The following is a 15,268-nucleotide window of genomic DNA, read 5'->3' as shown; positions in this document are numbered from 1 at the left end:
TCCAGTTAGAGGCTTTTCTTAACTTTGTTTCAATCTCTCTGGCTGTTATTTCATCCCATTTCATATCATGCATCTATAAACTTCTTATTCTTTCCTTTACTTCTATCCATTTAGCATTGTTGTTATGTTTCACAGGATCTTCATTGATGCTTCTCCAAAATGTATCTATTTCCTCTTATTTTGGTGGTCTTTCAATTCCTTTTACTTTGTTTCCCAATTTATTTATTTATTTATCTATTCCCAGTTTGATTACAGGGGAAGTCCACTGGGCCCAAATGACCCGTTTTCAGTGATGGCCCAGGGAGAGAAGCTCCAAGATATAAAATACAGTAAAGATAAAAAAGATACAAAAGTATAAAAGATACAGTATATATAACAGTTTACAAATATGTACATTCAATGTCACATATAATCAACACAATTCATTGTAGTTGGTCTTAAGGGTTATACTACACAGATTAATTTGGGCAAACACTCTTATGTTGTAAATGTGGAAACACTTTACATACACACATTTAAAGTAAATGTGGAAACACTTTACATGCACTCATTTAAAGAACTACAACTAGCTTCTCTCAATAGCAAAGTCTCAACATCTGACATGTCTTAGTGGTAAATAACTTTGGCTATAGTGTGCAGTGTCCTGGGTTTGAGACTTGCAAGGGCTGATTATTTGCTATGATGGCTTAGTGGTTAACTACTGTGACTGTAGTATACAGGATCTTGGGTTTGAGCCTTGCAGAGGATATTTTTTTTTACTTCTCTGATGGTGTAGTGGTACATTGCTCTGTCTATGTTGTACAGGGTCCTGGGTTCAAGACTGGGCAAGGCTGATAACCACCCCAGGCTTCTCACTCTGTTCCATATAGTACCCTGGCATCCTACCCTGAAAGATCCGCCTAAGAATCTTGAAAGAACTACCAAGGGGACCCAGTAGTGCCTCATGCAACTATTCTGCCACTCCTCAAGAACTCTCTATAAAACTTATTTAGGTCATCAATAAATTGCTTATTTTGTACTTTTCCTTTATATTTATGTGTATCTTCTAAGCTTTTCTACCTGTGCTGAAATTTTTAGTATGTTATTTGCGATAGTGCATGATAGATCTTGGTCTATTCTAATACTGCGCATTGCATTTATCACATCTATCTTTCTTAGTATTTTTTCTATCTGTTCCCTCTTCTATAGTCTTCTAGCTATGACACCATGTCTTAATTGCTTTATAGTTTTTTCTGTTCAAAACTTCTTCTGTCTGGTGTAAGATCTATCTATAAAGCAGACTTACACTGGGAACCAGATTCCAGAAGCCTTGCTGTCAGTATTAAATGACGTAATCCGGCTATAAACCTTGTCCACTTAATTATGTGATGTCAGGAAATTATGTTTCCTTTTCTTGTACATGTGTATTAACAGACTGTCTGCTTCTATGTACTGGAATAGGTAATACTTAATCTGAAGGGTTGTGAATCCAGAAAGATGTACATCTGAAAATAATAAATAACCCTTCATAAAAAGACATAGCTAAGTTACAGAATACATGGAGAGAGGTATAAATATCATGCTTAATTGAGCTGTATGTGAACCTTTTACTTTGAACTCTTTAAAACTTAATCTAGAGGATTATGAGTTTATCATCATTGTGTCACCTTGTTTATTTATTTTTGTGTGCAAACAATAGGAGAGGTGGAATGTCAGTGATAAGCAGATGTATCAGGACGTTTCAGTATAGTTAGTCAGCAGTATGGGGGTTACATGTGTACCATGCATGATTTGAGAGGCTCCACAAAAAATATTGTACCTTCTCTTAAGTGGTGAGACTTTGGAGGGTTTTCCAGCTCTTTGCGGTTAAATCTGTCAGGCAGACTTTCTTAGCTTTTGCTTTGGAAGCCCATAGGTCCAGCATGTCCATTGTTGGAGTCAGAGCAGTGGATTTAGGTAGTATGTAAGGTAAAGGAAATTTAAATACCAGGTGAAGATGGTACATAACTTTTAAATGACAGGCTAATCCAAGTATTCAGTTTCAGTGGCCCATATAGTGTTTGAAGTGATTTGGAAGGGTTCAGTAGAGATTTTACTCATTTTCATGAAGTGACCTGCCTGAAGTCTCATCAATGATTTTCCTGGTGTATGTGACATTAACAAAAATACAGTAGCTCTCTGCAAAAAAAAAAAAAAAAAAAAAAAAAATCACTACCGAGCAAAAATTATTTTGGCTGTTTGTCTGCAGTAGTCTGAGTTCTGTGTTTGAATACACATCATTCTTCTCTTTAAAAGGAATGTTTTGTCAAGTTCATTTCCAAATAAATCTAGATGAAAATTTAAGCAAGCCTATTTATGTAAACTGGATACCCACAACAAGACAGAGGAGAGGAATAAGAGTGTATATTGGTTAGCATGAGTAAATGAGACCTGTTAATCTTCTAGATATTTGGCCTCTCCATTCATGTATCATTGAAAAAAGCACTACTTTTTCAACATTTAATCCTGGCTACTTCTTGGGGATATGCTACTTTAAAAGTGCACCATTATACTATTCGGAAGGTGGCATCTAGTACAGAGATAGAGGAGTGAGCCTTAGTGGTAATGGCAAGGGATGTGCAATTCATTTTGGGGACTGATTCAGAGACATATAACATCATGGCACAAAATGGCTAAACTTATCCCTTTGTAAACAGAGATTTATGATGTACATGATGGTAACTATGCTAGGAACTGTAGCAGCAGCACATGAAGTCAGCTGCTGACAGAGACAGTACTTGCAATATTGTGTCTCATGGCCATCAGTGTTAATGGAGGAGGTACAGACAATGCCTAACTTAACATCAGCAGGCAGATAAACAGAGTGCAGCATTTCCAAGTGGGTGGGGACACTGCAAGTGACTCTGTTGAATTGTATCACCCACAAGCAGAAATGAGGGATACGGGTGGTATTCTTAGTCCTGTAGGCACAAAAGTAGATGCAGCTTTTTCCATCTTAGTTAGAAAGACTTTCCAGTGACTTACAGAGGACATATTAGGAGTACTGTCAGCCTCTGAAAGTGTAATCCTTTCCTCAACATTATGCTACAACATGTGTAGCAGGATATCTGGTTCCCTAGACATCGCAGGAGACAGCCAACACCATTCAAGCTTTCTATGACAAATTTAATTTCCCTTATGTCCTGGTCAGCATAGACTGCATTCATAGTGCTCTCAAGGCCTCTCTTGATCAGATGGACAGAGATATATAAACTGGAAGAATGTCTCCTCCCTGCATGGTCAGATGGTCTGTAGTGCCAGGGCCTTATTTGTGGTGTGGTTGTGCCCTACTCAGACAATGCATATGATTCACATACAGCACAAACTCCAACTTTATCAGTGGTTCCTACCAGAGAACTTCTTATAGGGTTACCTGTTGAGTAGGTTCAAATGATTGGCAGTTAGACAGACCTGTACACATATGTACCATGCATACTGGGAGCAATCCACATACATGTTGTGTATTATTTGCTGCAGGCAATGCTGGCTACATATTACAGTCCCAATTGATGACCATGATATACAACCTTAGGAACATGGAGGAAATGCCCCATAACACAGCCCATGCTAAAACTTGAAACACAGTGGAGTGAGCATTCGGATGTTGGAAAAGATGCTTTTGATGTTTAGACACCTCTGCATAGGCACTGCAATATACTCCAGGCCATATGCAGTCAGATATTTGCTGTGTGTGCCATGATCCACAACATGGTATTGCATAAACAAATGGAACATCAGGAGAATATCATGGCAGGGCCTGCTATACAAGTCTTAACAGCATCAGCAACAACAGCAGAAGGGTGAGATGGAGAGTCAGGGAAGATACATGCAAAAGCATAGCTGCAACTGTGACATAGGTAGGTACAATCCATTGCAGCATTAGCAAAGAGGTGACATCTTGTTTGTAACTATGGGCCATGACACAGACAACATATATTGTATCATGAAGGTTGTGCGTCAGGGCCGGCAACTCGGCACGTAAAAAAATCTACTGCCAATCATTAGCGGACCGGAGTTCCGCTGTGGCGACCCCTAACCAGGAAAAGCCGAAAGACACAATAACAACAACAACAACAACAACCAAGGCTATGCAAAGCAGTGCAGTGCATGAGCTGACCACACTGCACATCACACACCACAATACCAGCACAGATTAGGAGTAAGCAGGGCAAAGTCATCATCACTTGCAGTGGTGAAGAGACACAGTGACAGGGAACTGCAGCACTGTAATATGGGTTAAGGTCATTGGAGATGAATATGGTAAGCTCTGCCTCTGGGATGTTGTAAGTATCAGGACTCAGGTTATCCAGTGAAGGCATTGCACTGCCATAATGTGACTGTTGTCAGTGTTCATTGTGTTTGGTTGTGGGGTCAGAGCCAGATAAATTCCATGCACAGAAATATAAAATTATAGAACTGTACAGGTACACCTTGAGAATGTGTTCTTTGTGTTGAGCCTAGTAAACAATGTTTCCCATGACCCAGACAAACTCCATAACTGAAGTAGCAGGCTGTGTGCATATGTGTGACACTGATACCATCTCACCAACATGATCTGCACAGGCAGATTGGATGTTGGTTGCAATGTGTTGAATGGATGCACCTGTAAAGGCAGCATGTGCCAGCACTGACCTCAGCAGCACTGTTAGCCCTCTGCCTCTATACTCCAGGTCACTGAGCAGTTGGTGTATATCCACCTGCAAGACATGGAGCATTCTGTCTTCACAATACTGTGCATAACTGGCTATCTGTACCTGGATAGCTCATCTACATATCTACTGGTTGATTCTGGGTGTAACTCATAATCAGGGAGAGTCCTGGAATCATGACAGCACTACACCCTCCTGTATCTCTTCCCTATGGTGGGCATGCCCACCTCCAAGGTGGTGCTCACATTAGTTGATGTGTGGGCTGGAGCTAGAGTAGGAACCCATGTGGTATACTAAGGTAAACAATGTCTGTTATGCTCTGGTATGGCCACATGCTCAGCTACTACTTCTGTAGTGATTCCTGCAGTGGTGGATGTAGATGACTTTTCCCCTTATAGTATTTCAGATAGTGATAGCTGCGATCCCTAAATTATTTGGGCCCTGGGGTATCATAGGTGTCTATATGGGGGGCATGTTACTAGGGAGATAACTAAGGATTTGTAGTGGGAGGTGTTAGCTAGGATAAAATTTGTTTTATTGACAGTCTGTATCCATAAGGGACATGGGGGCCAGACTGGGGGTACACTTATAATTTCCTCTCCAGTTGTCAAGGTTTTCTTTGAATAGGGCCAGGGATGAACTCTTTTTTACATGACTGGGCTGTCTGTTTCATAGTGTGGGGATTCTCTGAGACACATATCTGTCCCTCCTACATGTTGTGTTTATGTCACAAGTTAAGTTCAGATTCCTGGATCTATTGTTTGTGGTGTTGTTTGTTTTGTGCATTTACAGCAGATCCTTCAGTGCTGGGTCCAAAGAATCTCTATAAGCTAGGCAAAGATCCCCTCTCAGCAGCCTGTAGTAAACTGAATACAGTGACAGAACCTAGTGTAGAACAGGATGCTCATGCCCTGAATTCTTCTTTTGGGAAACCTTTGTGGGTGTTCCATCTGTTGGAAGTATCTGGTTAAAATCCATGCCAAAGGGGGCATTGTATTCAATGACAGGTCTGATAAGTACGAGTAGAGTGGTAGCATAACTTCCTTGGACATGGATGCCATACCCTTACCTATAAGTAGAGTGACATAAAATGATTTTCTTATTATCTTAGCTATTGCTCGATCAAAGGCCAGATTGCTGACTACATATGTTCCCATATCTCTTACTACTGGGTTGACTCTGAGGGGTATTTTATCAATTCAGTAATTAACTTGGGTTGACAGTTTTCCAAAGGACATTACAGTGCATTTTTTAGCATTGAGTTTTAGGCCATGGCTTTGGCTTTAGTCATTTGTCTATATTAAACCCACTTGCAAGATGGTGTCTTAGGAGGAATCTACAATAACCTACCAATTTACAATGATCTGTGATCTTAGTGAGCCATATGCCTTTAATGTTAGCCTTGATTTCTAAAAAGTAGATGCCAAACAGGAGCGGGCTCAGCACAAAGCCCTGGGGTACTCTGCTGGTGACTGATCTCTTTGTAGAGGTTGTCTCTCCAATCCTGACTTCTTTGGTCCTGTCTGTGAGCCAGCCAGCAATCCAGTAAGTTATGCAGTGATTAATGCCTCGCTCAGAGAGCTCAACAACACCTGAGTGGGGTAGTGTATCAAATGCCTTGGCCACTTTAAGATAAGTAGTATGCACTGTTTTACCCTCATCCTTTGCCTTGGTGACCCTCTGATAGATGCTAAACAGACTAAGTTGTTATGACCTACCCTTAACAAAGCCTGACTTAGATGGGTCCAGTGTCTGCAGGTTGCCAATGTCCTTCTTTATCATTTCTATGATAAGTTGTTCCATGGCTTTGCATATTAGACTTGTTAGACTGATGGGTCTAGTTCCCTAAGTCAGTTAATTGTCTGGCCTTATGGAGGGGAATGACTCCTGTGGTGCTCCATTCACCTGGGAAATAGGCTGTTGAAAGGCTGTAGTTGAAGAGTGCCTCAAGTGGTCCTGATAGGTGATGTTTTAGACTGTTCAGGAGGCAACTGGGGATGCTGTCAGGACCTACCGACCTACAGAGGCAGTATTCTTGACTTTAGTGAGTTCTGCTAGCACTTGGTCCCTTCTAATAGTTGGGGGAAGTATGTTCAAGGGGATTTCACCTGGTGGAGCTTTGGAGGAGTGTGTGTGTGGGGGGTGAAGTTTGAGATTAATTTATTAACTAGTAGATTTGCTATGTCACCCTGACTGGTGAAGGTAGTACCGTTCACCACCAGTTCAGCACACTGCTGTGTTTTGCCTTGAAGGCTCCAGACAGAGCTGAAGAAGGCTTTGCTCTGCAGACTGAGTAAGGAGAGAGTCATGGTTAGCTGCCTTTCCAGGGCTAGGATCCATCAAGTCACACAAGCACTCAGGTCATTGAACCACAGGTACAAGTATGACCCTATCATAGTCCATAGGGTATTTATGACCTGCGACATGCCTACATTGACTACTATATGAAGCAAGATATGATCAAGCTTACTGATTATGTGTCTCAGGCTGGTACCAGACTAGCACTGAGCAGCAGACTACCTTCTCCAGGTATGATGCCATGTTACCAACAGAAAATGATTGAATTTAACAGTTGGCTTAGCTTCTAATGTCATTCCAAGGGCGTACAATATTTGATGGCCTGAGAGGATATGATTGACGGACCATACTGCTTTGCCAGGGATGGTCTGCACTCATCTTCTCTAGACTTTCTGATACTGACAAAGATCGTTTCCACCTCCATAGTGTCTTTTTTTTAGGCAATGCCAAACTGATAAACCTCCCGTCCTAAATGAACCTATGAACGAATATCAGAAGGTGGTACTGCTCATTGCTTGTAGTCTTAACAAAAAACGGCACTCCCTGCAAGTCTTCCTGTCTCTGGAGAGCATAGACATCTGTATAGTAATGGAGACATGGTTAATCATGGAGAGTACCCAGGCAGTCAAGGTTATAATGCCTTTGTCACCTTTAGACCAAGTACTGCACAGGAAAGAACTAAAGGTGGAAGAGTCTCAGTCTATATTAAGAACAACCTCACATGCAAACTAGTTAAAAGTATATGACTCCCTGGAACTCATACATGTGCAACTCACCATAAACAGAGTCTTGCACTATATCCTTGTTACTTATACGTCCCCCTCCATGTCCCAAGAAACACATACTACCTATCTGAATGTACTAGAGCACCTCACTGTTCAATCCAATACGATCTTCATGGGGGATCTCAACTACCTCTCTATAGATTGTGAATCCTACACCACTACTAATGCATAAGCCCAGAGATTCATAAACTTTGATAATACTAATATACTGGAATAGTTGGTCCAATCTCCTACCAGGGGTACTGTTAGAAAAATATGTATTAATGTGTGTATTAGTAATATGCTTAGTGCATTCAGAACATGAAAAGGGTTAACACATTTATTCTATTTCATACTGCATAAATCTGTACAAACTGCAGATGCTTTCTGACCTTGTATTGTTAGCTAAAATCTTGCTTGTGCCTTGGAAATTTACTGAGAAGCAGATGATTTCTGCTTGCGTTAGGAACATAATGAATAGAACAATACTGCTTGTATGAAACTTAGACAAGAAGTTCCGCTGTGTTATGAGAACATACACAGCTGTAGAAATAACAGATAATTAGGACAAAGCCTGCTTGAAAATATGAACTGCAATCAGCATTTGTTTGTATCTGTATTAGAAAAGTACCTTGAAAAGTAACAGTGTACAATAGACGCTTGTAAATGAAGTCCTGGTCATCAAGGCCAGGTAGTTTTGCTAACAGTTTCTCACAAATCTAGTCATGTCAGCAGAAAATCTGAAGTAACACCTGCTGTAGTACAATGCTTAAAGTTGTGTTTGATTACGTCAGCTTAGAAGGCCATGTCTTGTAAAACAGTATAAGAATGAACATACTTCCTGTTAGTAGTTAGACAAATCCTTGTATTTGCATGCTTTTGTCTCCTTGCTGCAAGTAAATTAAAGTGCCTTAACTGAACCTTACGTGTATTGGTCTTTGAAGTTTTTTCCTTTGACAGGTACAAACATCTTTTACCTTGTAATTCCAAACATGGGGGAGCAATGTTCCTTGCTCATCAGATCTAACCATGCGGCAGTATTGCTTGAAATAAAAATTAGATCCAGGGAAGCAGAGAAACCAAAACCCTTTAGGAGCTATTCCAAAGTTAACCTCCCTCTACTAAGTGACACCTTGGCTAAATTCCAAGCACCCCCAAAACAAGTAAACACCATAGTATATGCTGAGCTGCTTACAAAATCCCTGTACAGCCATATTGATAGAGGAAGCTGTACCCGCTTGTATTAAGAATACTCAAAAGACAAGCCACCCTGGTGGAAACACTTTCAGTTGGTTATACAACAATGGAAAAACATCTTTGCCAAGCATGGGAGGAACAAAGAACAACATAATAACCCCCCCCTGACCAATTTAAACAGGCAATTAAGAGGGTTAATTAATACTTCAAAGGTTAAATTTGAAGAAAAAATAGCTTCTCAGGCAAAGGAAAACCACAAAGCTTTCTACAACTATGTCCATAAACTCAAGGGAAATACACAACAATACACAGAGCTTCTTTCAGATGGCATCACCCACACTGAACTGGAGGGCATTGCCAATCTTTTAGCTGACAGATTCGGCTCCAATTTCTCCCCCAGCTCCCCCCAATAGTCCAAAGGTAACAGTGCACACCACGATCCTCCCAACCACTGAATGGTGCACAGCAACAGTTATCCCACTCCACAAAGGGGGAGCCACCACTGATCCTGGGAACTATCGCCCTATTAACCTAATGAGCCTGGTCTGCAAGGCCATGGAATGTATCATCATGGAACTCATAAACAAAGACATTGGTAACCTCCAAACTCTGGATCCCACCCAGTTCGAGTTTGTGAAAGGCAGATCATGCCTTCTGAACCTGATCAACTTCTTTGAGGCAATCACCAAAGCCGCAGATGAGGGTAAGGTAGTTCACAGAGCCTATCTTGACCTCGCCAAGGCTTTTGACACCATCCCCCATTCTGGAATTATACATAAACTCACTAAACTAGGTATAAATCCCTATGTCACAAGATGGGTTGCCAACTGGCTCACTGACAGAACCCACACTGTAAAGGTTGCAGACTCCAAATCTGACTTCAAACCAGTGACAAGTGGAGTACCACAGGGTTCAGTCCTGGGACCTCTCCTGTTTGGTATCTACTTCGCTGAAGTACAGGCTAACACAGATGACCTCTGGCTAATGAAGTTCGCAGATGACTGCAAACTAGGAGCCATAGTCAAGTCACCAAAATGATGTGGACATCCTACAGAAGGGCCTCACTGAGACAGATGCCTGGTGTCAGAGGTATGGCCTCAAGCTCAATGCCAAAAAGTGCATTGTCATCCCCTTTGGTAAAAACTCTGTACCCATGAAATACCACATAAACGGCAGCCTACTTAACTCCGAATGTGTGATAAGAGACCTTGGGACCCAGGTGAACAGTAGTCTCTCCTTTGATAATCACATCGCCACAGTGGTCAGGAAATCCTTCTATGTGGCACATCTCATCACAAAAGGGTTCTCATCCAGGAAAAAAGAGGTCATTGTTCCCCTCTACTCTGCACTCATTAGACCCATTATAGAGTATAATGCCCCTTTTGGAATGTACCTCACAAGACATCTTGCAGCAGCCGGAAAGGCCACAGAAGTACCTCACAAAGAGGATTACTGGTCTCAAACAGATGCCCTACACTGACCGTCTCAAAAAATTCCAGCTTTACTCTGTAGCATATTGGCTGGTCCAAGGAGATCTTTGCCCAACATATAAAGCTATGTTAAACCCAGGGCTGTTGGACATGCTACACCTTAAGAAATCCCAATCCCTCTGAGATACATGTTCTAGGGACCTAAACCTTGTTACCACAATAAACATGACATGCTGGAGGGATAGATTCCTGTCCCAGAGACTTCCTATACCCTGGAACAAGCTACCCATCTATGTCAAGCAAAGTTCCTCATTAGCACTCTTCAAGAAAAATCTTGTTGAGTGGATGGGAAATAGGAAATACACCCCGGGGATCACTTCTGTGGCTCTGCTCAACAGAGGCACAGGAAATTAACTTTCTTAGGTGGCATAAGCTAGAGAACCTTGTTGGCTAGGCTTACTTAGGCCCTTGGGCTGATAGCCTAGTACCTACCTATGAACCTATAAACCATTACTAGGGAACAGGTCTTAAATACACTTTCTAAGGCCAAAAACACTATATCAATGGGCCGCGATAACATTCTGGGATGCGTACTAAATAGCATGAAACATGACCTCTCTGGTCCACTTGAGTCACTTTTCAACTGGAGCATGCAGTCAGCTTTTGTGCCCAAGGAACGGAAGATGGCTACAGTCATTCACCTGCATAAAGGAGATCCAACCACCAATCCGGGTAACTAAAAGCCCAAAAGTCTGACCAGTCTCCCATAAGGCCATGGAAAGAATCATCATGGACATGATAAATGAAGACATAGGTAACCTGCAAATGCTGGACCCATTACAGTTTGGCTTTGTGATAGGAAGGTAGCACCTATTAAATCTCGTGGACTTCTTTGAGAGTTATCAAAGCAATGGATGAGGGCAAGAGTGCTCACTCAGCTTACCTTGAACTGGCCAAGGCTTTTGATACCATACCCACACTCAGGCATTATAGATAAGTTCGCTAAATTAGGTATAAACCCTTTTGCCACCTGCTGATTAGCCAAATGGCTCAATGCAATAAGCCAGTCAAAATAAGTGAGGCCACCTCCACCAAGAGGCCAGTCACTAGCAAAGTCCCCCAAGATTTGGTACTGGGCCTGCTCCTTTTTGCATCTATTTCCCTGACGTGGAAGCAAATACTAAAAATTTATGGCTGGCTAAGATTACAGAGGATTGCAAGCTGGAGGTTATCTTTGACTCCTCTGCAGACACTATCAGTCTTTAAGAAGGCCTACAAGAAGGCCTATCTCTGACTAACAAACGGTGCTGAAGCCACGGCCTTAAACTCAATGCTATGAAATGCATAGTTATACCCTTTGGAAAGTCAACTATCCCAGCTAATTACCACATTGATAATACACCCCTAAGAGTCAACCCAGTGGTCAGGGATCTGGGTATGCACATAGATAGTAGCCTTACCTTTGACCACCACGTGGCCACAGTGGTGAGGAAATTCATTTATGTTGCACAAATTATAAGTAAAGGCATGACATCTAGGTCCAAAGAGGTCATTATCCCACTATACTCTGCCGTTATCAGACCAGTCACAGAGTACAAGGCTCTCCTCAGTTTGCATCTGGTTAGGCATATACAGTAGAGGTCTGAGAAGAACTCAGAGGTTCCTTACAAAAAAGAATACAAGACATAACAAACTTGCCTTATTCAGAGCACCTTAAAGCCCTTTCCCTCTACTCAGTCTCCTGTAGATTGCTGAGGGGTGATCTATGCTGGCTTACAAGACATGTGTAAACCCACACCTATGAATCTCCTGCATATTTGTAAGTCAAACAGTACCAGAAATACATGGTCTAAGGAACTGAATTTTGTATGTGAGTTAAACAGAACATGCTGGAGAGACAGATATATGTCACAAAACTGCCCCGCCTATGGAACATGGTTCCTGTCCATGTGAAGCTGAGTTTGTCTGTTACCCCAGTTAAGCACAACCTAGACCAGTGAATGGGGAATAGGACATTTACACAGGGCCTGGCACCCATGTCCCTTATGGACAGAGGTAGCTTTCTAAATGACTGGCCCTCTATGTCCTATTTGTATACAGGACATCATTATTCTTTTAGAAAAACTTGGCCAGGCTTAGAAAGGCCCAGCATGTCTTTAGCCTAGTAACAATCTATGAATCTATACTGACGGGCCGAAAATTTACTTGATAAACAGGCCCTTCTGAAAGCATACTAATAATGTTTGATGCAGTGTCTCCCAAGTAATTACTGTTTTTGAAGGTCCTTGACTCTAACATGGAATTCTCAGATTTAGGGGCATCTTTCATTGCCACAGAGAGATTTTTCAGAAAGTGGCTGGTTGTTGCTCTATATGAGTGAAAGCCAAAAATGACATTACTTATAACTGATGTATGTAGCTAGGAAGTACTAAAGAATTGCAGAATGCTGCCCATTGCTAGTGGCACAACAGAGACATATAGTACAATGTGAAACAGTTTGTATGATAATCTTATTAATAGGAAACCCTTCAATAACTACCTGGATGGGGGCATCAGTGGTAGGAACTAGACCAGGATAAAACAGGTACATGGTGTGCTGCAGTCAGTGACAACATAAGACAGCACCTGTGTTCAGCTCAACATGCTAAAATATAACAACTATTTAATTTTCTCAGCTTGCCCCACTATTAGCAAAAATAATACAAAAATATTTTGCATCTTTTACAGAATTGCTCCAAGTTGTTTTATGTAAGACAATGAAACAAAGAAAGAAGTCTACTTTAATCGAGAATCTTCACAAACTAATGAAAGACTTGGCCACATGGTTGTGGAAATGCTGAAATGTACTGGTTGGCTAAGCTTTTCCTGTTTTTATAACCCTGTCTCAGGTTATATCAGACACTGTACTGTGTATTATAATAAGGTAATGTGACTTTCTACCCTGGCATGTGCCCACATAAAGTGATACTGTCCGCTCTGTATGACTTGTTCTGAATGTTGTTTGTGCATAGACTTTTTTGCAGTGCATTTTGTTTCATGTTTCCTCTTTTTACACATTTTTGTATGTAACTGCTATCAGGCTGTGAATGCCTAACACTACCTTCAGATCTTCGTGTCTCGTCTTAGTCCCTACCACTGACTGACTATTAAAACATTCCTACAATGAGAAAGTTGCAGTGAGACAGGTATTTTGCTTCCTGTTGCTTGTGGTTTCCGGTTTTCATTTCTACACGTTGTCACTAGAATCCTACTCAACTGACAGGTTTATCAGGCATTGACATCTGAGCTTTTCATGAAAGCCTCTGCATTACAGTAAGTTTAAGTGCACATATTAAATAACTTGAATTAAATTATTCACAGAAAATAGTAAAAAAATATAGCTTACTTCAGGAAATGGTTGATACATACAGTGTTTTACAAGTGAAGACACATTGGGGCTAGGTATGAAATGAAAACAAAAGTATCAGACCAAACTTCTAGTCGTGCAGTAAATTCCATTTAGCCTGACATGCCTGACGTTTTTTTGTTAACAAAATGGAGTAGAGTGCATGTGTGTGCATGTCTGAGACAGAGAAAGAGAGAGAGAAAATATGAGGCTGTCTTTAATTAAGAAATACATCTTGTTGTTAAAATATTGACTTTTATGTTTTCTTAAAAAATGGCAGATGTTCTTACATTTTAGGAGAAAAAATACTTTCAAATGTTCATCTAATTATTGTTGAAAATTATGCTACTATATTTTATCCAACTTAATGTGATACAAAACAACATGAATAACATAATTCCAGCAATAGGCACTGTTTTGCTAATAAAGTGAAAATAAGTGATCTTTGTTGGTGGGTGCTATGCTTGTCCTACAGACTCATATTTCAGAAAGAAATATTTCCCACTGGATATTTGAAAAAAACAGGTCCCCACTGTAAGTTCGAGGAGGGTAAGTGAGCTCCCTACTGTGATTCCGTGACTTGTAATTGCAGGCCCCAGAATTACAAAAAAGTATGAAAGTACAGGAGAACAATGGACATTGAACATCTCTGTTCTATCTTTACAGCTTTTTTTTTTTTGCAGAGAGACTTTTTTATTGCAGAGGGACAAGCTCCCTGCACTTCTCTATCTCGTGAAGCCAAATCTCAGATTGCTATATCAGTGAAAAGTAAAACTCTGAGAGAGAGAGCAATCGTGAACTTGGTACATACAAATCCACATTTTTGTTCATTTGGTCTCACAGTACTGGGACTTGCAGTTGATGATTTCTGGAATTGCAAATGGTTTCTGGGTAAGTACACTCCTTGTAGTAATAAAATTAGAAGGAAATATGAACTAAGTCCAAATTGCTGTATCTGGGAGAATTCCCCTTTCTCTGAGGTACAGTGATGTCGGAGTTATTATAGATAACTAATGGGGGTGTGGGGGTACAATCCATTCCCTCATGTGGGGGCTCATGGGGAATGTGCAACAATATGTTTATTAGTTCACTGTCTTTTGAACTATTTGCATTTAAAATGTCAAACTCTTGGAACTCGCAGTATGGAGTGTCTAACTTCCAATAAGGCATCTCTGAAAAAGTGGCAAGCTTACTCCTCATAATTTCTATAGAGTTACACTTAAATTACTCCATGGCTATTATTTTTCTTTTCAGAAAATGCAGGCTGACTTAATATTAAGAATGGACAAGCCTTGTGTGCATGCATGTTGCTAAGTGGGTGGAAGCCTCTCTGTTGCTCTTAGGACAATACTTTAGCAATAAATTGTCAACTAAAGATGTTTATTTGAGGCACATTCAGTGACTCTAGTGTGAAGTTAATACATACACAGCGATGGCAACAAATGGGCAAAAAACATGGTGAATACGTTGGTTTTAATGAAGTAATAGTGAGTGGTAAAAAGGTGATAAAAACACTTTCACTTCACA

General features: G+C 40.8%; 1 protein-coding gene across 3 annotated transcripts in view; it reads left to right on the top strand.

Moving 5' to 3' along the window:
- The window catches only part of LOC122810230 (5-hydroxyisourate hydrolase-like), a 324,954-nt gene that overhangs the window by 194,667 nt on the left and 115,019 nt on the right, over window positions 1-15,268 (top strand). The window contains exon 1 of one of the 3 annotated variants that reach the window (XM_044081747.1): window positions 13,571-13,668. The exons of 1 other annotated variant lie outside the window; for it this stretch is intronic. Coding sequence is in view for 1 of the 2 variants with exons in the window: in XM_044081746.1 (XP_043937681.1) it covers window positions 14,603-14,632 (30 nt within the window). In the remaining variant the exon portion in view is untranslated. Of the gene's footprint in view, window positions 1-13,570; window positions 13,669-14,473; window positions 14,633-15,268 lie in introns of those variants that run through there. One more of the 3 variants, XM_044081746.1, reaches the window with a different exon arrangement.

This window comes from Protopterus annectens, chromosome 8.part1 (genome assembly GCF_019279795.1).
Source record: "Protopterus annectens isolate FY-2018-M chromosome 8.part1, PAN1.0, whole genome shotgun sequence".
Taxonomy (NCBI): Eukaryota; Metazoa; Chordata; order Ceratodontiformes; family Protopteridae; genus Protopterus; species Protopterus annectens.
This window is presented reverse-complemented; position numbering and strand designations above follow the sequence as displayed.